The sequence below is a fragment of the Seriola lalandi genome, unplaced genomic scaffold (assembly GCF_002814215.2).
Source record: "Seriola lalandi dorsalis isolate HSWRI2012SDOR001 ecotype SW California unplaced genomic scaffold, Sedor1 jcf7180002054893, whole genome shotgun sequence".
Taxonomy (NCBI): domain Eukaryota; kingdom Metazoa; phylum Chordata; class Actinopteri; order Carangiformes; family Carangidae; genus Seriola; species Seriola lalandi.
Genome location: NW_019525445.1, coordinates 278,137 through 306,027, shown reverse-complemented (window position 1 = coordinate 306,027; position 27,891 = coordinate 278,137). Strand labels below are relative to the sequence as shown.

Genomic DNA, 27,891 nt, shown 5'->3' with positions numbered 1-27,891 from the left:
TAAAATTCTTATGACAACCAACACACCATACTGCACATAAGTAAAAACTGTATATACTGTATTACACTTGTAACACACAGCTAACTCATGCGGAAACAAAGTCTAACCAGACAATCACACATGAAGAATCAGTTAGTGGAAAGCATGCAGCGTGCCTGTCTGCCTGCCAGCCTGTCGATACCTTTTGCCGAGTCTGACTGGAAGATTCTGGGCAGAGAGGGAGGCTGAGAGAGGCTCCGGATGAGAGGAGGGTGAGAGGACGAGGGCTCGGAGGACAGGGTGGGCTTTGAGGGTGAGGAGGATTTGGAGGGGGGAGGATGAGAGGTAGCAGAGATGGGCTTATGGGTCAGAGTGGTGAGAGAAGACATTTGGGGAGCTGCTGAGGATGATGTCAAGACAGTCTTGGTTGATGGCAATGCAGTGGAGGGATGTTTGGGAGTTAAAGAAGTGATGCCAGTTGCAGGTGTACTGGTAGGTTTCAGGGACAGCTTAGAGGGGGTGTTTAAATGTGCAGGACCTTCATAGTTATCGGATGAAGAAGGATTGGAGGGAACTGAGGGAACTGCTAAAGAAGGCTCCACTGGGGCAGAAGGTAAAGGAGATACAGGTTCAGAGCATTTCAGAGATGGAGGATGGGGGGAAGAGGAAGGGGCGATTGTGGTCGTCTTGGAGGATTTGGGTGATGGAGGGCTGGCAGGGGACACATCAGAGAGAGGCAGGACAGGGGATGCACTCTGGATTGAGGAAGTAGCTGCTGGGACCTGGGAGCTTGGATGTTGTGGGTCAGATAAAGCAGGAGGCTCAGGGGGAACAGGGTTGGTCAATTTTTTATGCTTGGACCTGGGTGAGGGTTGAGGGGAGGGGGCTTGGGGAGGCTGGATCTCTGATTGGACAGGGGCGGTGGAGAACGGGTGTCGAGAGCGACGGGGCGAGGGGCGAGGAGCAATAGGTAGGGGAGGGCGAGCGAGGACGGCAGGACTGGGAGGCCCGCCATCACGTCCAGACGCTGATGGATGGATTGATTGGATGGATGGATGGATGGATGGATTGCAGTATTGCAGACAGAAAAACAATGGAAAACACAGAGGGAAAAGATCATGACTTGAGAATGAAAAGAGGATTACTGTTGGCACCCCATGTCAGATAATTCAGCTGCCGTCATGAGGATCCTTTGTTAATCACATGACTCGTTTGTTTGAGTGACAGCACAAACAAAAAATATGGAACTGTGATGAACTGTGATGGAATTATAGCCCATTTATTATCGTGTACTTTCCATGTCTCCGGATCATTTTACTATACGCAGTGACATTTGCAACTGATAAGCACCTCAAACCGCAACCTAAGAGCTCAGCCATCGCTGAATTTCAATTCCAACATGCTGTTATGTCTCAGGTTGGGTCGGTGGCCACTTTGCATTAAAAAAAGGTCAAAGCAGCATAGGTTCACAAGGCAACACTGCATGCTTTTCTACTACTTTATACTCCACTACATTTATGGAAATGGGGGTAAAAACTGTGCTTTTTACTTCACTACATTTATAGTTAGTGATTACTGACACATATCTATATATTTTGCAGATTATTTTTTAAAATATACACAGCTTTTTCAACAAGATTCATTGTCCAGTGAAAAAAAACTTCCTCTCATCAAGTCACGTTAGTCTGAAACTAAATAAATTTTCTTAGAAACAGTTTAAAAAACATAGACAGGAATATTTTAACCTCTTTTAAATCAAATTAACTCGTTTCAAATGTTTCTAACTTCTGACTTTTAATAACACTGTGCCTTATTTTGTCTTGTTTAAAGATACAGATGCTCATTTCAGAATACTTTTTCAAAATTTTAATTCAAAATAGGTTTAAATATTCTCACCTTACTGCACTGCAGTGTTTTAAGGACTCTTAGACTAATGACATGCATTTTGCTGCTTCTTTTGCATCTTTAAAATATTAATATTTCAGTACAGAACTTCTGCTGTGTCAGCTAACAGAGACACCACAAAGCCATACATTAAATGTAGCAGTAACACTTGAAAAGGAAGGAACATGTAATTTAATTTGCTCTAAAAAAAGAAACATCATGGACGAGTAGCCAGATGTCAGAGTTATGGCCATTTGAGCTGCCGTTACACTTAATTTCCCCTTTTTCATGTTGTCATGTTTATTTACAGTCATGTCTCTGTGGACACAGGACACTGACTTTTCCATGCCTCCAAACAACCTTCAGTACATTTCAATACAAGTTGTCATTAGCCTTTCATCACATGATTCACATTTAAAGTCTAGATGAGAAATATGTGGTATGGAAAGAACTTAGTTAGAAGAAGCAGTGCAGTCATGTGGGCAGGACTGCAGAACAAATGACATGAGTGTGTGAAATACTGTAATGTATTTTCCCTAGGAAGAGGAACAAATGACAGGAGCGAGTAAGAGCAAGAGGGAGCTACCTGAGGCTGGAAAAGTGGGTCCGGTGGAGTTTCGCTTGTCTGGTGGAGGGGGAGCGGGGCGATTTGGGCGAGTTAGAGTGTGTGGGACCACTGCAGCAGCCAGAGGAGAGCAAAGAGGCAGGAAAAAGAGAGGAAAAAGAAGGTAGAGGAGGAAGAAGTTTCAGAGTTGCAATGAGCGGAAGGAACTCGCAGAGAAGATCAGACAGAGGGAACAGTGTTGGTGTGAGTCTGCCCACCTGTAGCAGTGACAGACTTCTTGTCCTCATCTTCATCGCTCTCATTGAAATCATCCAGGTTGCCGATGTCTGAGGGTTTGACGCTCATCAGGCTCGCCAGACTCTGCATGTCTTCATCGCTGAGGAGCAAGGGCAAACATTTATCACACTGAAACTATTCACAACACAGTTTGTTTCAAACATTTCAAACAGATGAGGTATGGTTCATTTATAAGCCTCCAAAGACACTTATTTTCAGCCGGAGCCATGCACAAATATAGAAGAATTACTTGAGTTTATGTCTACATTCAAGTAGTGTCTGGAGCACTACTGTCTAGGCCAAACAGACAACATGACATTGGTGTAACATCATCTTTAGGGGATAAACATGTGCAGTAGCTATCAATTAACACATGGACATCATCAAAAACATACGGTCATGTCTTAAAATACACTTGTTACAATGTAGCAAGTAGCAACAGAGGGACAAACAACAACAAAAAACTACTCACGTGGCTTTTCCCTCGCGAACAAAGACACACGACAGTGAGAGCTTGAGCGTGGCCTCCACCACTTTCACAGACAGTGGTTTCAGCTTAAGCGTCAGGTCAGTCTGGGTCGGCATGGGACTGGCGAACTTCTTCAGGTTGATGTCAGCTGATGCCAGCACCTTACGATGCCCCTTATTCTCCTGATCATGACCAACAAAAACAACCAGGATATGTTTTATTTTGAATCACATCCCATTTACATATTGAATTGTATTCTTTTATTTCCACATGGTGATTAAATCTAGTCTGATTCTTAAAGCAGGATTCTTTGCTTACACCCTCAAGGACAAAGGTCCACTCTTTGTCCTCAAACTCGTCAGCGTTGGCCTCCTAAAGATGCGAGAAACAAAAATACAATTTGTTTAGTGAAACATCTTCTCTAAACATTATCCATGCATTTTTCCACACATTTATATGTTGCAGTTTCGCCCTAAACATTTCCTTATATTTGTTCCTATTTTATGAGTGCATGAATTTTCTCATCTGGTTGTATAACATAGCCTCTTTATGTCTCTCTGAGCTCTACCGGAGGGATGGAACACCATGCTTACAAAAGATATTCCTTCAGTTCGTGTTTGGATGAGTGTGGTGGAGAGCGCTGTCTAACTCCAAAATCACCCATAGCTGAAGGCCATAGGTTATGAATCACATACTATCATACTAAACAAACATTTCAGTGATCCCTTACACTTTGTATTGACGCATTGTGATTCCCCACTCATTTTAAAAACCCTCAGGATTTCGATTATGCCACAGCACAACAACAGCTGCATTATGTGAGCTTAATTACATTGTTAATACCCTGGACAATCATCAGTACTGCGCTGCACTTTTTATAGCCCTGTCTTTACTAGAATAGCAATCTTTGTTAGAGCTAGATGAAAAGTCACAGAGAGAGGTAGTAGTTACAAATAGTTCCATATCGAGTGCTGTTAAACTTAGTGGTGTCCCACAAGGGTCAATACTTTTTCCTTTTATTGTCCATATAAATAAACAGGTACCCCTCATTAAACATAAGCTTGTTTTAAATTCTGATGAAACAATCTCAAGAACACTTAAGAGTGTACAGCATACTGTTCCTATCCATACTCTTCATGGTTCTCAAGTTGAAATTGTTGAGAGTTTTAAATACATGGGAGTCTGGCTGGACACTAGAGTTACTTTCAAGACACATGTGGAACACTTGACAAGCAAACTGAAGGTCTTGGTTATGGTGCTATTGTTCATGTAACTGCCACTCCCTCCACTTTAAATCCTCTTGACTGCCCATTATCACAAGTGATACAGTCCTCACTCAACATCACATCTTACATGAAAATGTGTGATGGTCCTCCTTAACCAACAGAAGGGAGTTGCAGTATTTGTGTCTTAAGGCAAAAGCAGTCTCATTATCTCTGCTGTCTGGTTGTTCCAGATACTCTGCTCCCGAGAAATGGGATGAGTTACATAAAATTTTGCAAGTGAAATCTGTCATTTCACTTCAGTTTTTAAAAGACTGAACTCACGTTTTCTCTGATCCACTTGTAACTACCTGTTTAAATAAAGGAGTGAAAAGGTATTTTTGTATATATTTTTCATTAATTTGCCACCTGTCTGTTTATGTATACTGGGTAAATAGTGTGCTTTGGTTTTGCTACCTTGAATAGTGTAACAGAGATGTCGATGTTCTCTGGGACCGGCCACACCACCATGCCCCTGTAGGGGTTCTTGATTCCAGGCTGCCAACTGTGGAGCTGCATCAACAAACAACACATTAATAAGACTGTGGGTGTGTGTGTGTGTGTGTGTGTGTGTGTGTGTGTGTGTGTGTGTGTGTGTGTGTGTGTGGTGTGTGTGTTTGTGCTGTTTCAGTGGTTTCACCTTGGAACACATGCGTCTGTTCCTCCTGGTCCACACCACCCTCAGTTTGTCTGGTTGCCTACAGAAACATACAAACACTGATTAAAACACACAAACTTCACCTTTCCTCCTGCCGTTACATGGCAGTTATAGTTATTACACACGCAGGACTAAAAAAAAGGCTCTGGAAACCATTTTCTAAAAATGAGAAACTCTTGAAATTCATCAGATAAGATCTTTAAACAAAGTGGACATTATATAAATGAGAAAACACAAGGTCAAACAGAAAGTCTCATGACTGTCGCTGCGGGATGAAAATGCCTTGGAGTGAAAAACAAGGCACTGATGTGTGTGTTTAAATATCTTGCTGCACAGATGTCCATTTATCTTTCCGTGTGTGTTTCTAAAGGTGTGATAACTTGTGTGTGTACACTGGCAGCTATCCACCCAATTCATGGATATGTGTATTAATACGGTGTGTGCCTATTTGTGTGTGTGTGTGTGTTGATAATACATATAAATATGCTGCTATTGTATTTTTCTCAGTCCTCCGCAGCACAGGACGTGAAACAGGAAGCTGCAAAGTCATGTGACCTGAGTTGATCTGAATGTGAGGCGTGCCTCTTGACAGGAAGAAGGAACCCCCTTTACCAGCAAACACACACATACTCACACATACACATACACATAGACCCCAAATAATAGGCCGGTACATAATAACACACCTCTCTTCAAACCTCACTGCTTACTCCTAATATATTTTCTTTACGACCATTTCAGCAACCACAGACGCTCTTTAGAATATTGATACCAATCGTTTATAGATGTTGAATATTGTCTCAACTCAAGTTTCAGCTTATCACTGTACAAGTACAGCAAAGATGACTGTGTGTGTACATGTGTTTGTGTGGTATGTGTGTTAGGGGGTCAGGAGTGGCATCAGAAATAGACTGACAGCAGCAGTGTGGGGGTAACAGAGGGGAGAGAAGAAGGGGGTAAAGAAAAGAAGAGTTAAAATAGGAGACATCAAAGACTTGTTGACAAGCAAGAACAATCTGAATCACAAAGACACAAAGACATGTAGTGAGCACAGTAACAATGGGCAGTGGTGTTGGAGGGTTGTGACCGGTTTTACACAGGCAAACATTAGTGGCGTAATGCAGTTTAGTAACATGTAATTACTGTACATGGTGGTTCAGCAGACAATGGGTTGTGATAAACATCACCCTCCTCCTCTATGCTGAAATGTTCAAGTCTGAAAAAGTCCAGGATCAAATATCTGACCGAGGCATCAACATCTCTTTTCTCATGTTTTTGTCACATGAAGCACTCCTAATGTTACATAAAAATAGTCCAGTTACTAAATATTTAACTATGTTTGTGCCACTTCACTGTCTCTGTCAGCAGCACTGTATCATTTTTGATTGATGTCATGTACAAACTGCCGGGCCGTCTTATCTTTGCCCCCGTCTGTATTTTTGTTTCGGTTATCCGAAAAAACCTTGTGATGAAGAACATCCTTCAGGAGGCCTCGTTCTTCTATAGCCTCTATAGCCGTCTTGTTGATAGGACTTTATTGATAAAGCATAACTAAATACAATAGGAATACTCCATTATAGTTGCACTTTTAGCATACAAAGTCTAAAATGTGTCTCAGTAGTTTGTTTGCATGATGTGTCTCTATAAGAAAGCCAATCATAGTGGCAAATTAAAACAACCCCTTAAAAAACTTGTACACAAACATGAGACCTTTACAACCCCACATGTGGACAAAGGGTTCATTTCCCATCCCTGATGCTTCGGTAACCTGACACTGGGATTAATCACATAAGAGCTATGGGCTGATTTCATCTTCATTCCTGAGGTAATATGACTGAAACTTTGGATTCATCTCCAGAGATTCCTCATTTCCTCCTGTCCTTGCTTCTCCTCCTCCGCCTCTCTGTGCGTCCTGACTTTTGCCTCCCTGTTTGAACAGCACCCTGGTAAAGGCGTTCAAACCCTGATTTCATCACTGTTAAGTGGGAAGTGTCAATCTTTCTAAATCAGTGTTTCTCTTCCCTTTCTCTGTGTTCAGATGACACAAGCTTCTCTGCTGCTGCTGATCAAACTCTAAAACTTTATTGACTTTATGGGAAAAAAAACTGCTCGGTGTTTCTTATCATGCTGCTGACAAGCCGCTTACACAATTATTCCATCCTTTAATGTAATCTGGACAAGATAAGAAGATGAACTAAGGGCCAAACTGACATGTGGGTAAAGGTTTAAAGATACTGGAGAAACTTTTCCATCATGCAGCAAGCTGAGGAATGTGTGTGTGATTTTCAAAGATTAAAAAGATTTTAAACACTACTGATGTTGATGTTGTAGGAAAGGTAGCACGAGTAGGATAAAAAAAAAGACATGTCAATAACCCTAGAACCCTAAAACTGAACATTTTCATTTGTTTGCCCGTTTAATTATGTATCAGAGCTGAACAATGGTCCATGCTGCATCACTTGGCCATCTCCCAGCTGTTTTGTGTAACAGGAAATTGCAGAGGAGGGAAAAAGCCCTACGGCGTTTGAGCTGCAGTACAAAGTGATTTGACTGCATCTCTGAAATGAAATAACAGCAAAACACGAGGGTACACTGTTGTGGTTATAATGTTAAATTATGATGTTGAATGTAAAACTGTAAGTCAAATAGTAGAGCATGTTGAACTTGGTGTGATCGCCTGTATTCTTAAATTAAATGGGAAATGGCAAGTAAGTTAGGACACTGACAAGACCACAGACTAATGAGTACCACAGTTTTCATGTCAGTTAGTCTGATGCTTCACAGGGATGACGTCCCTGCGCAAATGTGACCATCAAACCCCCTTTCTCCATTGACTCACAACTCTCCGTCGATAGGCGGGGTCGGGAATCGAACCCACAATCACTTTGGATCAGTTCAGCACATGTACGTACATGGGGGACGCCCTCATCATTCTCAGTGTAGCGGAAAAGAGCGACAACATGCCCATAATGGAGCCTTATTATATAATAACAAACTAAGCAGGCCCTCGGAGGGTTATTGACATTTCAAACAGTGACAGACTTTCAAACGGGACAGTTCAGGAAGTGAAAGATGTAATTGAACTCACCATTTCTTGGTGCACTCCAGTGCGAGTTCCTGGTAAGACGCGACAAACTGAAACTTTGAAGCCTTCTTCCCGACCCGCTGCAGTCTTTTCCACACCGAAGTCATGACTGCCCGAGGTGAAATAAAACTTAACACACGAGATAAAAGGAGGAAATCACACTCTCCCGCGCGCAACAATAATCCAACTTAGTCCGCAGCTTCTGCTCCTTAAAAGGTGTCCTTCTTCCTCCTCCTCTGCTGCCGCTGCTGCTGCTGATGATGATGATGATGAACCTCACACAAGCTGAGACTTGCGCTCATTTGCAGTAACTTGAATCACGCACAGATTTGAAAAAAAAAGAAAACATTAAAGATGTCGCCATGTACCAAAAAGAAATAGCTGTAAACAGAACTGGCAATTAGGGCATCAGTAAAGAGGAACCGATTCCGCCCTGCTCATTGTCTTCCACACAGGCTATAAACGCCTGATATGAAGCTGAAGTTTCAACCAAACAACCGCACTGACAACTTCTCTCTCTCTCTCTTGCTCTTTCTCTCTCTCTGGCAGTAATCCACATGCAGCTTAGTCAAGCCTGGGTGGGGGTGGGGGGGTTGTTGTAATATAGGTCTGCTGCCTCTAGAATGAGTTCACCCTCCCTCTTTCCTTCAATGACAGCAGCCAGTGACACAGAGTGTGAGACAGGATATGCAAAAAGTGTCTACTGGTGATGCAGCAGTATGCAAAGTTCATCTTGCTCTCCATTGGGCACAGTGTGCAGAGGTACAGAGTGAACAGTGTTCAGCCATACCTATAGACTTTGATCCCGACTGTCCCTGTCACTGGAACAGCCTTATCTGCTGGTGACTATTTCACTTAATCAGCTCTGCAAACTCAGATCTCCCTGAAGGTTGCGAGCCGTTTGTTCCAGCTCTGTTGCGCCACTGTGTTTTTTTGAAATACATTTTCTTCTGAGCTCGTAGTTATAACTCGAGTCACTTCCTGACTTCCAGCCGCGTCATCCAGTCCTCTCCAGAAAAGTGTGTTTCATCCAGTTAATTACAGAGGAATAGTTTCCATGGAGAGAAGGGTAGGCCAACCGACTCCAGTGTGTGTGTGTGTGTGTGTGTGTGTGTGTGTGTTCAAGCTAGGTCAACGCACAGGGATTTTCCTCAGTGAGAGCAGGAGTGTATTTTTAGGTGGGGGGGGCATGGATGGATGGATGGACAGAGGCAGCTGGTGGTGGAGGAGTGTGGGGCAACAGCAGAGGAGAGGGACAACTCTCTCATGACTCAGAGTGGGTCTAATATTTCACTGTGGGTCCAGTATTCAGAGGTGCGTTATTGCTCCCTCCCCAGACATGCACACACACCTAACAACATGCGATGCCCTCCACTGTACTGACCTATCTACAGCTTCCTTGTGGACAAACCTGACCACTGCAGCAGTTACTTTTACACCATGTTCTTCACTGACCGAGGAATAGTTAAAAGTATCGACAGTGTTCTTTCTCGTGTTGTTTCTCGTCTTGGTGGAATTGTGCTCGAGCATTTGATTCTTTTTTTCAACTTTGGGGCATTTCCTCACTTTAAAAACTGATCTCGCCATTCATTGTTTTCCAGAGGAAGCTTCCCCACTAACACCTTCTTGTCCTTCTCAGCTCTCCCTGCTGACATCCACCGCGCTGACTTCCAGTCAAGACTCTATTTATTTTAATAATCACACACTGTACAGCATTAACGGTTCTTACTGTAACTGTGGGGTGTGGTAATAAATAGAATAACCATAGGCTGACTGCCCGTCTATTAGGCACAAAGTAGATGGATGGACACCAAAAACATAAAGAGGTAAAGACAGAAAGGTGCAAAAGTGAAGATAAGAAAGAAATAAGTCAGTTAAAAATCCACATTCGAATGATCTGCAACTGATAATCCAAATCATTAAAACATGCTTTGTGATGGATGATATGGAGAGCATTCACACACACACACCCAGATCTACAGCCAGACCGGCAGAGAGACAGGCAGAGAGACAGACAGGCAGATATATTCTAACTATATCCACGACACATGTTGATTATAAATAGAGAACAGCATGAGATTTTCTACTCCCCTTCATTCCTGCTCCCTCCACAGCAAATGGTTTTCCCCACGCTGCTGCTTTCAGCATGAGCTCAGAGCAGGAGGCCTGCAGGAGTGAGAGAGCACTCTGCCGATTAGAGACAGTGTGTCCCCTGTTGGTCATATTGAGCAATATCTTCCCATGATTGCCTTTCATCTCAAATGCGGGAACTCACCCCTGTGCGAGAAGTTTTAATTTAGGATTTAGAAAACAAAAAGGCATTTGCCTGTTTAAAAAACTGTAATATATTTAGTTTGATACATAAGTGAAGTGAATACAAGACTGTGAGACCATTTCTGCAAGTCAGACTGTGCCCTTTTATTTCTTGATATACAGAGTGTGACAGTCCTATGCCCATCCTAAGTCCTATAGGCCTATGTGATAAAAAGATTGAAGTGATTAATACTTACTTTCATTTAAACACAACCCATAGATAGAGATACTGAAAAATTCTCAACGTATGAGCAGTTAATGGCAGGTTAATCCGCCTGGATACAAGACAGAGCAGAATCCCATCGGAGTTAATCCTTAGCTTGATGTCCTGACAGAAAGCGACAGTTTCCTATCATTGCTTTTTTCTCTCTCTCTGTTTTGCTACCAGTTGGACTGTTGATGAAGCAAAGTGTAATTCATACAAACTTTTAAAGACAGCCAAGAGACGTCTGTGTCTTTGTTTCAGAGGATCTTCAATTAAGAGGGAGATTAATAATAAGTTAAACATCATTTTCCAAAGAATATTCTCTTCATCTGTGGGAAGGAAAAATGTGCATACTGTGTCAAAGGCTTACAGATTCACAGCTTCCCATCCATTGTAATATGACTGACAGAATACAGATTATTGATCGACGGCGCTTCGGTTCTTGTGTCGAGACACTAAAAGGTGAAGAATACTGTATGAGAGGAGGGATTTTCCTACTCACCTCACAAAACAGGGAGTCTCAAAGCCTGAAATCGTCACAAAACCACATGACCAAAAGTCACCGGATGTATTACCATTGGGCCCCATATAGTCCACTTTATGCTTCTTGAAGTGCTGTAACCAGATTCGCACTCAATACAAGCATAACCAAGACACATTCAAGCCGAATTCAAACCTGCAGTGGTGCACAAACTTGCTCCGATGTAAATGGAAAGGCCACATACAGTATGCCACTGCTTATTTTATAAGCTATGAAAATTCCCAACATCATCAATATGTCAAATAAAGTCATTCTTGGTTGAGAAAAGTGTCAGAAAGATGCAACCAACTTTCTATGAAACAGACAGTGATTTTGCAAAGTGTAAAAAACGTAAGCAGATAAGACTATACGCTGCTGGACGTATTACATGTGTAAGAGATGCATAGCATAGAAGCCAGTGTAAATGGAGCCTAAAAGCACAGTAAGAGACATCAACTGTGAGAAAATACAGTCAAGGAGTCTCCACAGTGCATGGTGCATGGAGCGTATGAGCTGTGTCTGCATCAGGGAATGTGAAAAGAGTCTTTGATCCACTGGTCCCTGGAGTTGCTGCTGGGTGGAGGCAGAGACAAGGACGCCGAAGGCTGCGAGAGAACTACGGTCTCCTCATCATCTTCCTCCTCTACTTCATCCTCCTCCTCGGAGTATCCGTTATCAGCACTGAAGGAGGCCTCAGACAGAAGCGAGGAGCCCTTGTAGTCCTGGATGGCTTCGTGGAGAGACCACAGCTGGCACAGCAGAGACATGTCAAGCTGTCGCAGACCGACCTGTCACACAAAAACATCAAATATCTGTTTTGGCCACCAGAGGGGGGTACAACATGAGCAGAGTAAGAGGGAAATTTAATGTGAAAGTTGTTGTTTTTTACCTTAGAAACAGCATACTGATAAAAATAATCTTGGCGAATGAACCATCCTCATGCAGTTTTGTGGCACTTACTTAACTCCACTACATTTAACTGACTGATATAGGTCCTAGTTGCCTTTCACAATAAGAGTTTACATGAGAAAGAGATAAGATTATTAAACACAACAAATTGTTAAAGATTAAACCACTGGTTTCCTTGTAAAAGAGTATTTTTACATTAATGTAATGGTTGCATACTTTTACTTAAGTAAGTTCTTCCACCACTGTCTCCATGACAACTGCACAAACTATACACTGATGAGATGTGGTTGAAAACCTTAGATTAAAACTTATTTTGTCAAACTTTTTGCATAGACAGGATATAGTCTGTGAGCGACCGAGCTCCTTACCATCTCCTTCCGCAGCAGAGCCAGGGCAGCGTCCAGTCCGCCCGGCTTGCTGTGACCGCGCGGCGCGTCGCCGCTGATGTCGGCCTGGATGCGCGCTCTCTTGCTGTGGACCTTCTCGATGTCCCGCCACGACCCGCCGCTGGAGTTCAGGATGCCGCTCAGGCCTTTGGGCAGCGGCGGCAGCCCGTCCACTGAGAAGACACCGCCCACCGGACAGTCCGCCGCGCTGCACCCGCTCCCGTTCATCACGACGGTGGACTCAGCCGGAGACGCACCGACACACTTTCTGCAGGAGAGCGTGATCACTCTCAAATGCTCATACACTGTGTGAATGCCGTTATGCTGCCTCACCATCACCTTTAGGGGCTGTTTTCCCTGTCTCCCAGCAGCTGCACGCGGAGGTGTCTTGGAGGCACGCTGCAAGTCGATGCAATCCTGTTTTCTGGATGTGTTCGGGCTACAGTAGAAGCAGTGAATGCCGGGTTAATGTCATGCTTCCTGGCTTTGTTTTGTTTCCTCTCCTTTGTGTGGGAGAGTTCACCGACAGCCCCCGGCTCCGCCCGGCAGTGACAGCTCCGCGCCCCGCCCCGCTACAGTCCGTGTTTGTGGGTAAAAGGAGACCGTCAGTCGTTTGATTGATTCAACTGGATTTCTCATAAGCAACGTTTAGACGTTTTCAAAACACAAAGTGATAAGCTCGGGCTGTGCAAAAATGAGAATCCAAACAAGCCCATAAATAGGCAGACTAGAAGGTTGTTAATTTACCCACGTCACAGAAACAATAAATACAGGAATGCCCCAATAAAACAGGCCTACACCAGTGTAACACTGGCAACTTGTGTGCAAAAATATAGCTGTGTAATTAACTGAAATTCACAGGGCGTATTATAAACACACATGCAATTCATATATATTCAATGGTACTTGAAATATAGCATCTTCCAATTAATAAACTTATGGTACTGTGTTTTGTATTTGGCGACCTCTTGTGGAAAGAAACAAACTGCAGAACTCCTGAACAGGCAAAGCTTTATTCAAGTACATAATAAAAAACTCTGACTGCCTTGAACAACACTGAAGCTTGCTTTTTCTAATATGAAGTGCCGTCTACTGATGTACAGTGCACAGTTTATTTGCTCTAGATGGTTTTAATGAATGAGGAACAATGAGTCTGACTCCTGAATGTTGCCTAGTCTCATCTGAGCATCACTGAATAAACTGACCACCACTACCATCATGCATCAACTATATTTACAATAAAAACCTACGAACTGTCAGCGCACAGTGACAAGCTTTATACCACCAGAGGGCCAGAGACACCAGAAAGCCATCTGAGCGTCAGACTGAGCAGCAAATAGAAAAATGTTCCTGTCTTTGTGAAGAAGCAGGGTCAGATTTGAGGACAGGTGTGTTTAACAACATACCAACAGGCTTTACATTTTAACTGATAACTTACATTAGTTCTAGTAGCATCTTGTATATGAGCACAAAGACTGTTTTGTGCACACACACAATCATTCAGGCAAGTGTGCGCAGGGACTTTAACTTTTTTTAGAATCTTGTGATTTGCAAAGCTATGCCATTTTTGGGATAGTACAGAACAATCAATCAGGAAAAAAGAATTCCCAGATGTTTGGCAATTGCTTCCATTTCAGATTAACCAGAGCTACCCAACTATGGATTTGGTAGCATTATATTTTTGTAGAATATAGATTAAGCCCTATTTAAAATTTCTAATGGTCAGATGGTTTAAAATTAATACCAACAATTGTTGAGCTTTGACAAATGATCAGTTTTTTTTATAATTAAATCATAAATTACAAGTTGACAAGTCACATGAACATATTAAGAAACCATGTAACATGATAGTTTTGCCAGCGGTATAGTAACGTTAACCCAAACTAGTAACCTGTGCACTTTTGACACTTTAATCCCATACCAAGTGCATTTTTGGACCAATTTTGAATTCAGCTCTACACAAGGATTCAGTCAAAGGGAGATGCTGCAAAGCAGCGAACCAGAGTCAGTATTCCAAGACAGAGGCAAGTAGAAACAGCGTTCCCATGACCCCATGGTTTCCACCAGTCCATGATGGTTACTGGCTGAGCTCCTTGAGGCTGCGCAGTGAATTGGCACAGCTGGTGATGAGGCTGCAGAGCTGGATACTTGCCTCTAGGGAGGCTGAGCTCTGTAGCTGGGTGGTGGCCCAGCGAAGTTTGGTTAGAACAGCTTCCTCAGCTTCTTCCAACACAGGTTGGAGGGCAGTGCTCTGTGGACAAACTGGGGGACGAGTTGGTGCCACGGCTGTGGTGGAGGGAGGAACTGAAGGAGAAGGGACAGCAGGTGGAGGCAGGAGGGCTCTCCCTCCTGCAGCAGCCCCTTCACAGTGCTCCGGTCTTGGCTGAGGAACTGACCCACTTGCTTGACTGTTGCTGGGGCCTCCGTTGAGTTCAGGGGCCTGGGACGGTGCAGGGGACTGGGCTGCAAGTTGTCTTTCTCTCACCTGGGACAACGCCGCCTGTGCATTTAGAGCTGAGAGGAGTGGAGAGAGGAAGACAGGGAGACATGGGAACAAGAGCAAATAAAATTGACAAAAAGCACAAGCTGAGAGGAGCAGTGATGGAAGAAATTACACATATGCTTCGTGCATTAAACATATGCGTATGTGTGAGTTTTGTATACCAGGGTTGTCCTTGTCAATATCAGAGTCCAGCTCCTGACATGAAACACAGTAGTTTTTCTGCTGTCTGTCCTGGAGAAGAATAGTCTAGAAACACAAAAGACATGTTATTCCACTCTGCCTTTTCTACATTTTCAGGGCACTACCACCTTCACAGACAAAATAAATATCCGCTCTACTGACCCCGCACACATCACAGCACTCTCCCAGCATCTTGTATCCTTTGAGCAGGTAGTCTCCCATCAGCTTGCTGATTTTGTCTTGTCGCTCCCTGCGAGCCTGAATCACCTTCATCTCTGCCTCTGTTGGAGGCTCCCACTCAAAGTCCTCGTCACCTGGGATGAGTAACAAAGTGCTTTTTAAATTCAAGTGGACTGCACCTACACAGACACTGTGTTGCAGTATCATCCTCATAAAACGCAGTGTTATTGCTGTGATATAACTTAACAGTTCTCAACGTGTGCGTGTATATTCTCGTTGCCACTTTGCCAGTTTTACTCATTAGATTTTATACAATTTTTGTACTTATTAGATAATTCTTTGGTTTAAGTTGCGCTGTTTAAAAAAGTGATTAGCATAGCCGCAGTGCTCTGCTAAGATAAGATAGCTAGCAAAGCAGCCGGGCTAACGTCTAGCTCGCGACATGTATATGGCGGCGGCGACAAAACATAGTAAAAAATAAAATTACACTCGAAAACGACTGCATATATGCGTGCCAAAATGGTGTTTTATGAGCAGGCGAAGTGAATGCGAGAAATGTCAAAGTTAGCTTGGTTATAAGTTCACAAACCTCCATTCAAAGCCATGTTGCTTCGGTCCTACACGTTGTGCGCGATGACGTAGGTGTCGTCGTCTTCGTCGCTGGTCAAAGAGAAACATTCCAGAAGAGCCGGTTGTGGCCCTCTGCTGGCCACCGAACATAAAACATCTTCTGCGGTGAAATGCATTTACTAAAACCTGTTATGCTGAATGTGGACCACTGCCTGTTAGTTAGCCCTTAAAATCTAACTATTCAATCCGTATTATCCATATTATTATTATATAATTAATCCTACTGACTCCCCTGTTTCACAATGCACATGCAGACCAGATGGCCATTTACCTATTAGATCTAATGCTTTATTTAGACTTGTGTGCCCCAATATGTGTGCCGGTCTTTAGTGTTTCTTCCTACTGATCCATGGTGCCCACTTCATTCTGAATTGCATAAAATTTCATCCCTGTTATGTAGCCAGTTGTTGCTGTTTTTGCTTCTGCTTTGCTAAATTAAATTTCCATGGTGCCTTCTTGTTTGGCCTTCTTTGCTAGCATATCTGATATTTCATTCCCTTTAATTGCCCTATGAGCTGGAACCCACATGAATATGATATGTTCATATTTCTAAGTCATATATTTCATTCATTATATTCTGTCTGCTCTAGGATGAGGATAGCTGTAGTGATAGTAGCTAATGCTGAACTTGAGTCTGAAACCCAAAGTGACCTTACTTTTTTGTACCTGTTCTACACTTTAAAGCAGTTGTGATATCTAGCATTTCACTTGTATAAACTTCATTCATTAATTTTAAAACAGCAGCAACACTTTGATGAGACAGAAAAAACCTGCTTCTCAGAAATTCATTTTTTATAATTATTTTATTGTATTTTGGATGATTTAAGTCAGCCACTCAAAAACAGAAACTGGTACATTTCACAGAAAGAAAAATATATAATTCATAATCACAGATGAGCGGATCCCTTTCATCCAAAGCAAATTGGCTTTTATGGGCTTCAAACTGATTTCCCACCTTTCCCCACTCATACTCTGAAGTAAGAAGAAAAGGATTTTTATTCTGTACATGTATGTGTGTGTTTCTACAGAGGTCTTTGGTCACGAGATGCTGGATACTATATTGCAATCTGAATACTTCCTCTACAGCTAAAGGACACAAATTAACCAACAAAAACAACGACAACAAAATGTGTGAGGGGGCTGATGTTCCATCTGTAAAAATACAGAATAATTGGTGTGCTGAAAAGATCATTCTCTTCAGTCGGTTGTTGTTATTTGATTTCATTGCGCCGGTCACATTCTTCTTCGTCTTTGTTTTATGTCCCCTCCTCTTGCCGTCGTCCTGTCTTTATATGGGTTTCTTCTCGGCCTCCAGGGTAACATCCTTTCTAAAAAGAAGTAAACAAAGATAAGTTTAGGACACCATTATTACATGGATAATATCAGTAAAAATTAAAAAGTGAAAAAGATCTCTTATCTTTGTATAACATAAAACCATGCTCAGTTATTCATTTTTAATGTCCTGGAAGTTTTAATTAATTTAGATTTTTGCTTTTATCAAGATTTTATTGACATTAGGCAATAATACTGACTATTTATTGCCATACCACAGTGTAGTGATACTCTGGTACAAGTAAAAGTCATGCATGCACAGTTTTCCTTAAGAAAAGTTAATAGCATCAAAATATACTTAACTTACCAAAACTAAACTTAGTCATTATGTAGAATGTCTTATTTCAGAATAATACATATTGAATTCTTGGATTATAATTGTTAATTGTTAACACTGTGTTTCGTAACCTCACCTCATCTATAGGGGAGTTTTCTTTCAAGACACTGTAAGAGTAAGAACAAAAGATATATTTAAAAAAGGCTGAACTGTTGCCCAAAAGAAAAAAAATGCCCAAAGGAAAGTAACCGGTAACTTCACCATAAATTTCAACAATATGATTTCTGGGCGATGGCTCCAAAACTAAAAGCAATTTGGTACTTACTTCACTAGCTGTCTTTACTCTGCTCAGTTTGGAAGGGAGGTTGATGTAAAAGGAAGAAAAGAGAAAAGGGTGAGAGCGTGAAATCCTTACAATAGACAGCATGTAAACTGTGGGGTGCATTGATAGCAGTAACATTTACTGTGCAGACAGATCAGACATTTGTATGTGTGTTAATAAATAAAATACCTGCAGGCTTGGGATGCATGAGCATCAATGGCAGCTCCACTGTGACGTCACTGCAGATAAAATAAACCAACCAATCAGAATCATACAGATAATTGGTAATCACTGTTAATTGGCTGTATGGGTTGTGATATACAGTAATAGTTAATGGATGGTACTCACCTGGCTGTGAGGCCGCCCAGCAGGCTACAGGAGGACAAGGAGGGACATCGTAAGATTGTTCTGGTTTATTTCACTCCATTCAATCATTTAGTGAGTTTTCATGTGCCAAAAATGCTTGAACAGGAGCAGGCACTCACCCTCCTCCAGCCACCATCAGGTTAATTTTAATCTTGTAGGAAACCAGGATTCCCAGCACATCTTTTTCGACACCCTGTCGCAGCCTTTGGTGAAGAAGAATTACAAGGATTTGAGGGATTAGAAGGTTTAATGTAGTTAAGCGTACTTCTACAAGACATCATGGACAATGAGTGACATGCAAGAAAAAGGCTACTGTAAATGTAAAACTACAAAGTGGATTGCATTATGTGCAAAGATGTCGGTCACAGAGGAGATAACTACTCCAGTAAATATCCCTAATTGTCCAGACTTTCCAGCGGTAATCAAATGAATCACATGTAAATCCTACTTTAGACCTGTCTGCTGTGTTTGCGCACTTACATGGTGGTGGAGGCCAAGTTAGTGTCCTCATCCTTCAGCCGTCCATCCAGCGCCAGACCTCTTTTCTCCTTGTTGTCAGCCAGCAGGGGGGTGATGGTCAGAGTGTTCTCGTAGGTGCCACTGGGATCCACTGTCTCTCTGCGGAGGAGGAAACACAAACAGATCCACGCATAAACACATGCTTTGTCACAGCTACTTTCTGATGTTTGATATTTGCTGTGTGTTGAGTACTCTCAGTCTTCTGTACACGTACCCAAACTCTTGGGTAAAAACAGCCTTGGTGTATTTGTCTGCAGAGTAGAGGACAATGTCTGTGGTTTGGTCCACTGTGAGAAGAGAAGAATGAAGACACAGAGAGTGAGACAAAGTATTTGTTTAATTCTTTAAGTAACAGTCATGTTATTTCTATTAACAGAGGAACCCACCAGTGACTTTGAATTTCTTGACTGTTTTGTTGCTCTCGTTGTTGATTTTGATTTTGATTGGGATTGCTTCACCGTGGAAATAGAGCTGTGGTCAAAACCAGGAAGGATTAATGGAGGCAAATGGTGTTTGAATGGTCAGGATAACATACTCTCAGCCTGGACTCAGACTCACGCTGGAAACATGACAAATATTTTGTATAGCAGAAAAAAAGTTTTGCAACTGTACATCTTTTTCCATCGCAGCTTCTAGGTGAACGGGCTTGTCGGACATCATGAAGCTTTTGCAGATATCAGCCTTGGGCCCGGCGCCGACCTCAGAGGGAGCGAACTGGATTTTACGAATGATAAGGCGAGCAGTGTCCCTGTCAGACAGAAATGAAGAAGAAAGATGGAGTAGAGAAATTGTTAGTTAGGCAGAATAGTACATATAAAAAAAAAAAAAACGCTTGGAATATGAGAGAAAACAAAGAGATGGTGAAAAGGAAAGAGAACTCACTTCTTCTCGATCTTCTCATCTGGGTTGCTCTTTTCCTTGGCAAGGTAAGTTTTGACCTCAAAGTCGACACCACAAGCCTGGAAAGCAAAAAAAAAAAAAAGAAAAAAAATACAGTTACTATACTATACACGCTAAGGTTATGGGATGAAGTCTGTTTAATTGTGAAGGTGAATGGTGTTAGCAGATTAACAAGAGATTTACCTTCCCCTGGTCATCAGGTCCAGGTTGCAGAGAGACTGAGCATGGCAGGTTGTTGGGAATCTGGAGAGAAAGATGAACATTTATTTCTAAATATACGAGTTATATTTATCGTCTACTTAATTTTGAATATATCAAACAAGCAGTTGAATGTAATAACCCAGTTAATAATTGATAGTGTTGTGGTCATGAATCACTTTCACTTCAACCTTGACACCTGAAGAGTGCTGAACAGATTTAATGGGTTTAAACTCTTTACACTTGTAACTGGACATGTTGTCACATACTTCAAAAGAGAAGGCGTGTGCGTTGTCCCCAGCCTTCTTCAGCAGGGTGTCATGCATGGCGCTCAGTTCGGGTTTGTGATTCTCAGGGTAGATCTGGACGTGCTGGATCCAGATGTCCTTCCTGAAGCACAGGCCTATCACGTCCAGGTCGTCGCTGCCATAACGGAAGGCACATGCCAGCTGCACAAACACTGTCAACACAAAATTGTAGATTTATTATTTTATTATTGTATCTTGCATCTCCAAGGGACTTGTGAAGGTTTTGTATTTCTACGGCTTTGAAAATGGGAATTTTTAATGACGCTACCTTTTCTGTCTCCAAAGTCTGCTGGGTCCAGCTTTACAACACCATCTGTAAAGGAAGCGGTATTACAGAAAAATGTTATATTTATCACCCTCAAGCAGCTGCACACTGACAGACACATGCACACGCTGGAGAAGGAACGTACCAACTTTGTCCACTGAGGACATATGGTCCACATAGTCTCTCTTCCCCAGGTAGAGGGTCAGCTAAGAAGACAGAAAGGAAAACAGCTGAGTGTTTCAAACTCTGTTGATAGTTTCATTAATTTTCCATTGATGAAAAAAAACAATGCAAACCAAAACATGAGAAAAAAATCAATCCAAATCATCAAGTGTAGACTTACCCCTCCGTTTCCACTGGTCTTCTTGAAAACCCTGTGAAAAATAGGAAGAGAAACAACACTTTAGGACTATTTGGTTTTAATCTATCAATCTGTATTTATAATTTTCCATCCTTCATCATATCTTCCAGTAAGTGGCTTGTGAATGCAACTGTCTGGATTAATCAGATAAAATAATGATTAGTTTTAGACTCTGAAGGTAAAGTAGTTTCCTTGGCGAGTGGCAGAAGGGCCTGTAATCCCTTATTCCTTTTATCCAGTTAGGAATAGCTAAGTGTGGAGCAGCTTTACCTCATTTCGCCTGGATTGAAAGGCACGCCCAGGTGAGGGAGCTACAAATGGTGCAACAGGGTGCCCAAAGAGCTGATTACCAGTGTGATCCCAGAAAGATAATTCTTGAGACCCAGTCTGAACTGACGCATCAACTGACTAAGCCTTTACGAGCCTTAAATAAATACTTTTAAACTACTCGTGACTTCTAGGAGTTGGCTGACCTGGGTCTTTCCATTTGTTTTCATGAAAAGATACCAAGCTTCCCATTAGTACACTTTTGATTATTATATTTGGGAAGTTGCATTGCTTTGATTTTTAAGAGAACTACCTTTGGGCGACAGATGGACAATAACAACAGGAAAACAACACTTACTTTGCCATCTCTGGATGATTTTATGAGGGTTTCTGTTGGGAGGAAAGAAAAAAATAGATGTAACTTTATGTTGTTAGGAGCATCATCAGCAGCATCAGTCAGTTATTGGGATTAAGACATTGATCCTTCACCAACTGTCACCTCTTAGGCAGCTGGAGTAATGTTTTTTCTTTTGAAGGTACGGAAGGTTAATCCTTTGGGATGAGATTACACCATCAGTGTTGGGGCTCCTGGGCTAAAGCTGTTAACTGTTATTGTGTATCTTCTAACAGGCTCCCATCCCATAGACACAGGCCTCACACTGCAACTCTGAGTCAGATTTACATGGCACTCCAGATTATGTCACAGTGTGTTCCCTCAAATGAAACAGCAGCTGCCAAAGTCGAGTTGACTGTTCAAGGACGGTTAAATGGATAAAATCCATTCAGTGACTTGCTGTAGTATTCCTGGAGTTAATGAGACACTAAGTCCTAACAGTAGCCCTCTATAACTCTAGGATTATAACAGAAAGGTTAAAAGAGTTGTGAGTATTTGTATCGTTGTTGATCAAGATTTCAAATTCAACTGGAGAGCCGTCAGAGGTGTTTACCTGCTTTACTTTGAGGCTTCATCTACTGTCCTTAGACTGTTTGGTCTTACTTATTAGCGAGTTCTGCATGCAGCTGTAAAAGTTAACTATTAATGCAACACTGTACGAATTAGGTGACGTATCCTAATATTGGGGATCACTTAATGATACAGTTACCAGCTTTTTTTTAAGGTGGAAAGGGAACGAGAGAGTGAATATGGACATACCCAGAGATTGCTGTGGTGGGTACATGCATGGAGGAGAAGGGTGACTTGTTTGGTTCAGAAGGAACCTCCAGTTCAAAGCAACTGTGTGGATTCAGGAACATGGGCTGTGTACATTTCAGCACCATGTAGAGGAACAGCACAGTTGCTTCCTTCAGTTCTGAGTGGCTGAGTGTTATGAAATACCTTCTTTAAATGTTAATGAATTAAATCAAGCTTTTCTTTGATTCTTGCTTCTCAACCTATCCAGTAATATAATATTAACAGTAATAAATCTAATATTTTGAATGAATACGGGGTAAATTTTCTCTTATGATCATTGCTCAGTTTAGCACAACTGATGGTGGCTGTTGTCTGCAGATAACTTTGGAGACTTGATGTCAGATCTCTCCTTCAATTTAGCCAGTTTATCCTCCGACAGCATTTCACACAGGGAAAACTACAGAAGACAGGTGATTTGTTTATTTTACTAATCTATTATCTGGCAGCACTTGAAGCTTTCAATCAGGGTTTAACTGTAAAAGCACTATGAATATTTTATGTTGCTTTAATACAATCCAAAAACAGAGATGCATTACGTTTCGTGACCAGGCTGGTGTAATGATTTGCCCATAACAGGCATCACATTATCTGTTGTAGAAATTGAAATGGACCATATAACCCCTTTTAGAAACTGTGTATATGATAGCCTGCAAAAAACTTTACAGTGTAATGGAATCAGGTTGAGTACCAACATACCCAAATACACATCAGCGACCCTGAACCACCATGGTTGTATGTAATCTTTCAAGCATGAGCCCATTGTTTTTCCTCATTAGGCATCCATCAATCCTTCCATCCATCCATCCATCCATCCATCCATCCATCCATCCATCCATCCATCCATTCATCCATCCAGAAGGAGAAGACATAAGGAAGACTTACCTCTCCTCAGCTGTCTAGGATCTTGGTAGAGTGTGTCAGGGTAAGCTGAAAGTGCGGTCTGCAACAGTTGAGCTCCCCTTTTATACCTACAGCCACTCTGTCGGCATCCTTCGGGTTTAACCGGTCCATTATTATTGTCGTTGCCTGCCTCATAATCCAGTTAAGCAATCAGTGGATGGCTTTTTTGGACTACAAAGGGTTTAAAAATACCAGCCAGCTAAATCACAGGGACAGCCATACAACTACATAGTCGCCACATGGCTATGGTTGTAGTAGGCTGATAATCCCCCTCTGCTCCTCCACAAACCAATCAAGTTTCCTTTAATTCTGAAGGGAGAATAAATCAGGGTCATAACCTTTTTAAAATCAGGGTTAATTTCTCTGAGAAAGAGCATCGTGATTTTTTTTTGTCAAAAAGGCCTGGATTTATCATGACATAAGGGTTACTGCTATATGTGTTGGTTCACTTATGTTTAATAATAGCCTTTCAAACTGCTATTATTAGCCTGATTTATCTGTGAGCTGCATCTTAGCTGTGACCTTTCCTTATTGCCTAATCAACAATGTGAAACTTCAGACACATTTCTCCCACCAGTAAATGAAGGAAATATGCGTATTTGATCAAAGAGACGACAATAAAGAAAAGCTTTTATTTTAACTGCCTGTTGTGACATCTGGTAAATTGGGATAGTTAAGCTTTTCTAAGAATATTTTTTTCAAGGAATACATTGCTGAAAAGGCATTTGATAAGGAAAAATGGACATATGAATATGACACATGTGGTATCATGTGCAGTTGACACTTCCAGTGTGTCAGTGTGATCCACGAATCACAGTGACATAGTGTTTTGACATAAAAATGGTTGAGCTTATAAAAATATTAATAAATACTATACTATACTATTAAATGCACATTGTTTAATTCCAGTATATTTTGATGGGATGCAATTGTGTATCAAAATTACTATGAATTAATTACATACTCCTTTCACCTGTCTGAGAAATGTCAGTTTTGATAGTATCCCATTTTGCCACTAGCCTGTTAAAATGGGACTTTGCTTTCAGTAATTTTGATGGGGGAAATGTGTTTTTTAAAGATCACGAAATACATGGTGTCATGAGAGAGACAACTTTTCTAAACTATTAAATATAATTTCTCATGAATATGTTATCAGCTATAGCTTGCTGGAGCTAAGCTACAGAGCTGGCATAGCCACGTTTTAGCGCACGCGAGAAAATTTCGCCTTCAGAGTTTTCTGCCAGAGCGCATTAGTGTTAAAGGAAACATTGGACTCAGATGAGGAGTTTGTTGTGCACAAAAATCATTGACTAGCAGACGTATCAGAACGTAAGCGTAGTTCGCATCTTTTATTTGTACATGTTATTTGTTAGCTTGTAACTGGCAGCGGCTGCATTAGCACAACCAGTAATGCTGCTTCAATGTCTCACTCTATGTACTGACAAGGTTTTGTTTTTTGAGGCTGTCATTGGTTCACTGCAGTTCATGCGGGAAATGCTATGGCGTTGTTTCGAATGGTGGCTATGTTTTGTATTGTATAAAAAAAACACCATAATTCTTAGATTTTCTTACAGAATAAGTCTCAAGATATTTAGAGTGGTAACATGTTAGGGGTTAAGTAATTGGGAAGTATTTTTTCAAAAGTGTCCAATTTACCAATACTCACAGTATATATTTTCAAGGAACCAACACATCTGAACAACAATTCAAAGCTTTCGTTTGGAATAATCGGGTAAAGTGCAAAGAAGTGTGTAAAGTAACAGCTGTAGGTCTTTGTGTTCACTGTTTCAGTCTGTCTGATCTCAGCAGATTAAGGGCTCCCAGTCCCATTACGGTGCGGATGATGGGAGCATCGGTGGCAACGTCAGAGTAAGCTGCCTTATTCAACGGTGTCTCAGGACCGTGCCAGAGATTAGGCAGAATCGCCAGATAGATTCCCTTTTGACCTTTGAAACCCCACCAATCCTTTGACAGGTCCATTATAACAAGCTTATGTTGAAAGGTCAAATCTGCAGAACTTTATTTTAATTCCCAGTCAATATGTTAAAGTTGACAAAGACACCAAGCCAGCCAAGCTGTTTTACAACCGATGCACTGACGCAGCCATATAAGAGGTGTCTTTTCTTGTGAAGTGCTAAAACAGGCACATGCAGAATATTTTCTTTAATGTTGAAGACAGAGAACATGAGGGCCAGTTTAAGGGGATTGTTGAAAATATACTGGTTCAGATGGCTTGGCGGTTTCATTTAGCAATAAAGGCAACTGGGTGATGTTTTAAAAAAAAATACAATTTAATCAAATAAAATGGAAATATTTAATTTATTAAGCAGTTAACGGGATGTGTCAAAAGGCCTTCACTGGAATCCAGCCATGGTCAGCAGAGAGACCTCTTGGCCACCATGACGCCCCACAAGGCAATGGGTTACCGTGCTGTAACGTCTGTGGCTTAACAGTGTTCGTTTGCTCGCAGGGGATTTGGTTGTTCAGGTTGTTTCAATCTGAGTGATGCAATGGGAAAACAAAGTCAATTATTCAATGAAGCAGACAAACATTTCCACGGTTACATAAACTTTCTTACCGCCTCAACACTAGCCAAAGTTAAACTAAAACACAAAAGTAGGTTCAGGTTTTATTTGAACAGATCACCTCCGAACTAATCACTGTTTTGACTGCTCTGCAGTTTGTTTCCAGGAATCTGTGCAGCTTCTCAGGTTCTCAGCCTTTTGATCTTCAGCCTAAACACAACGTGACAGTATCATTCTTTCTGAGAAGGATCCCAATTAAGCACATGACTGAGTGACAAAAGGTCACACTCATTTGTATTCAATTAATTAAGAGAGGGAGAGAGAAGAGACTTTGGAATCACTGACATATGAAGAACTATCAGAAAATAATAATGTGGTATGTGCAATTTTAATCAAAACACAAATATACACAAATATACAGAATCAAATCTTAACAGTCAAAATACATGTTTAAAAACCCACTGCATTGCCATCCTTGGTTTGGTTTGACAGAGAGAAAGAAGTTGTCTGAACACAGATGATAAGAGAAATACAGAAAAGACATTTAACTGTATTTCATCTTAATATCTAATTTCAGTTTGAAAACCTGCAGAGAGTCAGACACACACAGTCTTCTTGATGTGTATAATTCACTATATTTGTAAGCTCATACTGAAATAGCTACCATAAATATTGCTGAATGACAAAACAAAACTTGAAATGCAGCTTTATTAAAGTGATCGTATTATTTTAACTTATTCTCTTGTCTCTGCACCACACACTGGGGAAAATGCAGTGATTGGGTAACTATGCATAAGTAATTAAGACAGGTGGCATGTACCTGAGGGACCATTTGAATTCAGTATAAAGAGTTACTTGGATTTATTTTTTCCAGTCCTGTTGTCAATGTGACGAATTTGCTCATATGCAAGAACAGTTTTGTTTTTGTGTTCATTATAACCCAAACCTTGCAGCACAATACAAAAACACATGGTCACATGGTCACGTCTGTTCTATGTGTTTCATTTATAGAGTGAAACAAATCCCATTTTAGCACCTGGTCAGCAAAGCCCAAGTTGGCAATGTCCCCATGTGCTGAGAGGTTTTATTTAGGATGAGTGGGTGAGGGCACTGTGGGCAGCTGAGCCGTTTTTCAGTTCAGCACACACTAAAGATGTGAGTGCCTCGTGTGTGAGTGTCAGCCAAGGGGCAAAACCAGCACCATCAATTATTCAAGGGTTAGGACAGACTGATGAGGTAAATAAAGCCTGGTGAGTATAAAAACATGAACAAGACAAAATTAGATCGAATGGGATGAGGCAATGTGACATAATGTACAGGTGAAATAGTATAAATACAGAAGTTCACTGTGTGTTACTGTGTGTTTGTTGCAAATACAACACATGGAAACCACTAAAGTATCTAAGATAATAACAATGAAGCGTGTCCTCCATATTTTGACTAATCTCATGTCCTGCAGAGGGGCCTATCAGTCAAAATTTAGTTTTAAGACCTCAGTTATTTTTGTTTGTGCTCATATGGTTCATATCCCTAAAGTTGTATTTCATCAAAAATGACCACAAGCTAATTTATGCACAGAAAAACTGGTCCCAATTATCTCAGCATAATAGGCTACTGGTCTGTAAGCACAATTATGAAGTTTTTTTTCATCATCTGCTCTCTGTATTTGATGGGGCTCTGCAGGCACAGAGGGTGGGGGAGCTTGGCAATATAGGGGCCCATTAATTTGCACTTTAACTGGTTAACCCGATCAGGCCAAAAGGTGAGCCAGAGGTGGCTTCTCACTATCTCCTAAATATCTAGCGCCATCTAGCGGATCCAGTAAGTGGTTCAACAGCACTCTGACCATCTCTCTTTATATTGTGTGACTCTCAGTGTTTCATTGGATCTTGTTTGGAAACAATAGACGCAAATCATAGTCCAGTCCGGTAACTTCACTGATGCTAACATGGACATTTTGCGCTTTGGAGCGGTAACTTATTTGGGCTTTGACGTCAGGTGAGTGAAACACACCCCGCCATCGTGGTCCAGAGCAGAAGTGCGTCTGCTGAGGTGCGCACTCAGCGCGCCGCTCGGCCCGCCCGGACACTGCAGTGTAGGTTACGGTGCCATCGCTGCGGCTGCTCGCCCCCGACACCGCGTCCCGCAGCAGACT

The 27,891-nt window shown here is 41.6% G+C and overlaps 4 protein-coding genes across 14 annotated transcripts in view; all 4 read right to left on the bottom strand.

The window, feature by feature from the left end:
- ehbp1l1b (EH domain binding protein 1-like 1b) overlaps positions 1 to 9,295 on the bottom strand; it is a 28,143-nt gene extending 18,848 nt beyond the window's left edge. For 3 of the 10 annotated variants that reach the window (XM_087180145.1, XM_087180147.1, XM_087180146.1), the window contains exons 1-8: positions 8,182 to 9,293; positions 5,076 to 5,133; positions 4,853 to 4,948; positions 3,492 to 3,545; positions 3,177 to 3,355; positions 2,686 to 2,804; positions 2,450 to 2,539; positions 182 to 1,006 (exon numbers count right to left, since the gene is read on the bottom strand). In XM_087180145.1, coding sequence (XP_087036271.1) covers positions 182 to 1,006; positions 2,450 to 2,539; positions 2,686 to 2,804; positions 3,177 to 3,355; positions 3,492 to 3,545; positions 4,853 to 4,948; positions 5,076 to 5,133; positions 8,182 to 8,285 — 1,525 coding nt within the window. In that variant the 5' untranslated portion in view covers positions 8,286 to 9,293. Of the gene's footprint in view, positions 1 to 181; positions 1,007 to 2,449; positions 2,540 to 2,685; positions 2,805 to 3,176; positions 3,356 to 3,491; positions 3,546 to 4,852; positions 4,949 to 5,075; positions 5,134 to 8,181 lie in introns of all 10 variants that reach the window. The other 7 variants (XM_087180149.1, XM_087180153.1, XM_087180154.1 and 4 more) reach the window with 6 other exon arrangements.
- A 1,276-nt stretch (positions 9,296 to 10,571) lies between these two features.
- fam89b (family with sequence similarity 89 member B) lies at positions 10,572 to 13,109 on the bottom strand. Its single transcript, XM_023429418.2, has 2 exons — positions 12,494 to 13,109; positions 10,572 to 12,004 (listed from the first exon to the last, which is right to left on the bottom strand). The coding sequence occupies exons 1-2, from the start codon at positions 12,845 to 12,847 to the stop codon at positions 11,741 to 11,743; spliced, it is 618 nt and encodes a 205-aa protein (XP_023285186.1). The 5' UTR covers positions 12,848 to 13,109; the 3' UTR covers positions 10,572 to 11,740.
- Positions 13,110 to 13,505: 396 nt separating this feature from the next.
- Positions 13,506 to 16,038, bottom strand: znrd2 (zinc ribbon domain containing 2). The gene is made up of 4 exons (XM_023429416.2): positions 15,964 to 16,038; positions 15,357 to 15,508; positions 15,176 to 15,260; positions 13,506 to 15,025 (listed from the first exon to the last, which is right to left on the bottom strand). The coding sequence occupies exons 1-4, from the start codon at positions 15,977 to 15,979 to the stop codon at positions 14,589 to 14,591; spliced, it is 690 nt and encodes a 229-aa protein (XP_023285184.1). The 5' UTR covers positions 15,980 to 16,038; the 3' UTR covers positions 13,506 to 14,588.
- Positions 16,039 to 16,788: 750 nt separating this feature from the next.
- Positions 16,789 to 23,253, bottom strand: arr3a (arrestin 3a, retinal (X-arrestin)). 2 transcript variants are annotated; one of them, XM_023429345.2, is made up of 18 exons: positions 23,194 to 23,253; positions 21,478 to 21,509; positions 20,835 to 20,865; positions 20,637 to 20,697; positions 20,495 to 20,539; positions 20,188 to 20,378; positions 19,904 to 19,963; positions 19,703 to 19,779; positions 19,433 to 19,568; positions 19,207 to 19,291; positions 19,035 to 19,107; positions 18,782 to 18,919; positions 18,421 to 18,504; positions 18,284 to 18,307; positions 18,125 to 18,174; positions 17,939 to 17,957; positions 17,750 to 17,780; positions 16,789 to 17,332 (listed from the first exon to the last, which is right to left on the bottom strand). In XM_023429345.2, exons 2-16 carry the CDS (start codon positions 21,483 to 21,485, stop codon positions 17,953 to 17,955), a joined length of 1,068 nt encoding a protein of 355 aa, XP_023285113.1. In that variant the 5' UTR covers positions 21,486 to 21,509; positions 23,194 to 23,253; the 3' UTR covers positions 16,789 to 17,332; positions 17,750 to 17,780; positions 17,939 to 17,952. The 2 variants fall into 2 exon arrangements, with proteins under 2 accessions (XP_023285113.1, XP_023285114.1); XM_023429346.2 differs by lacking the exon at positions 17,750 to 17,780.
- Positions 23,254 to 27,891: the final 4,638 nt, after the last annotated feature.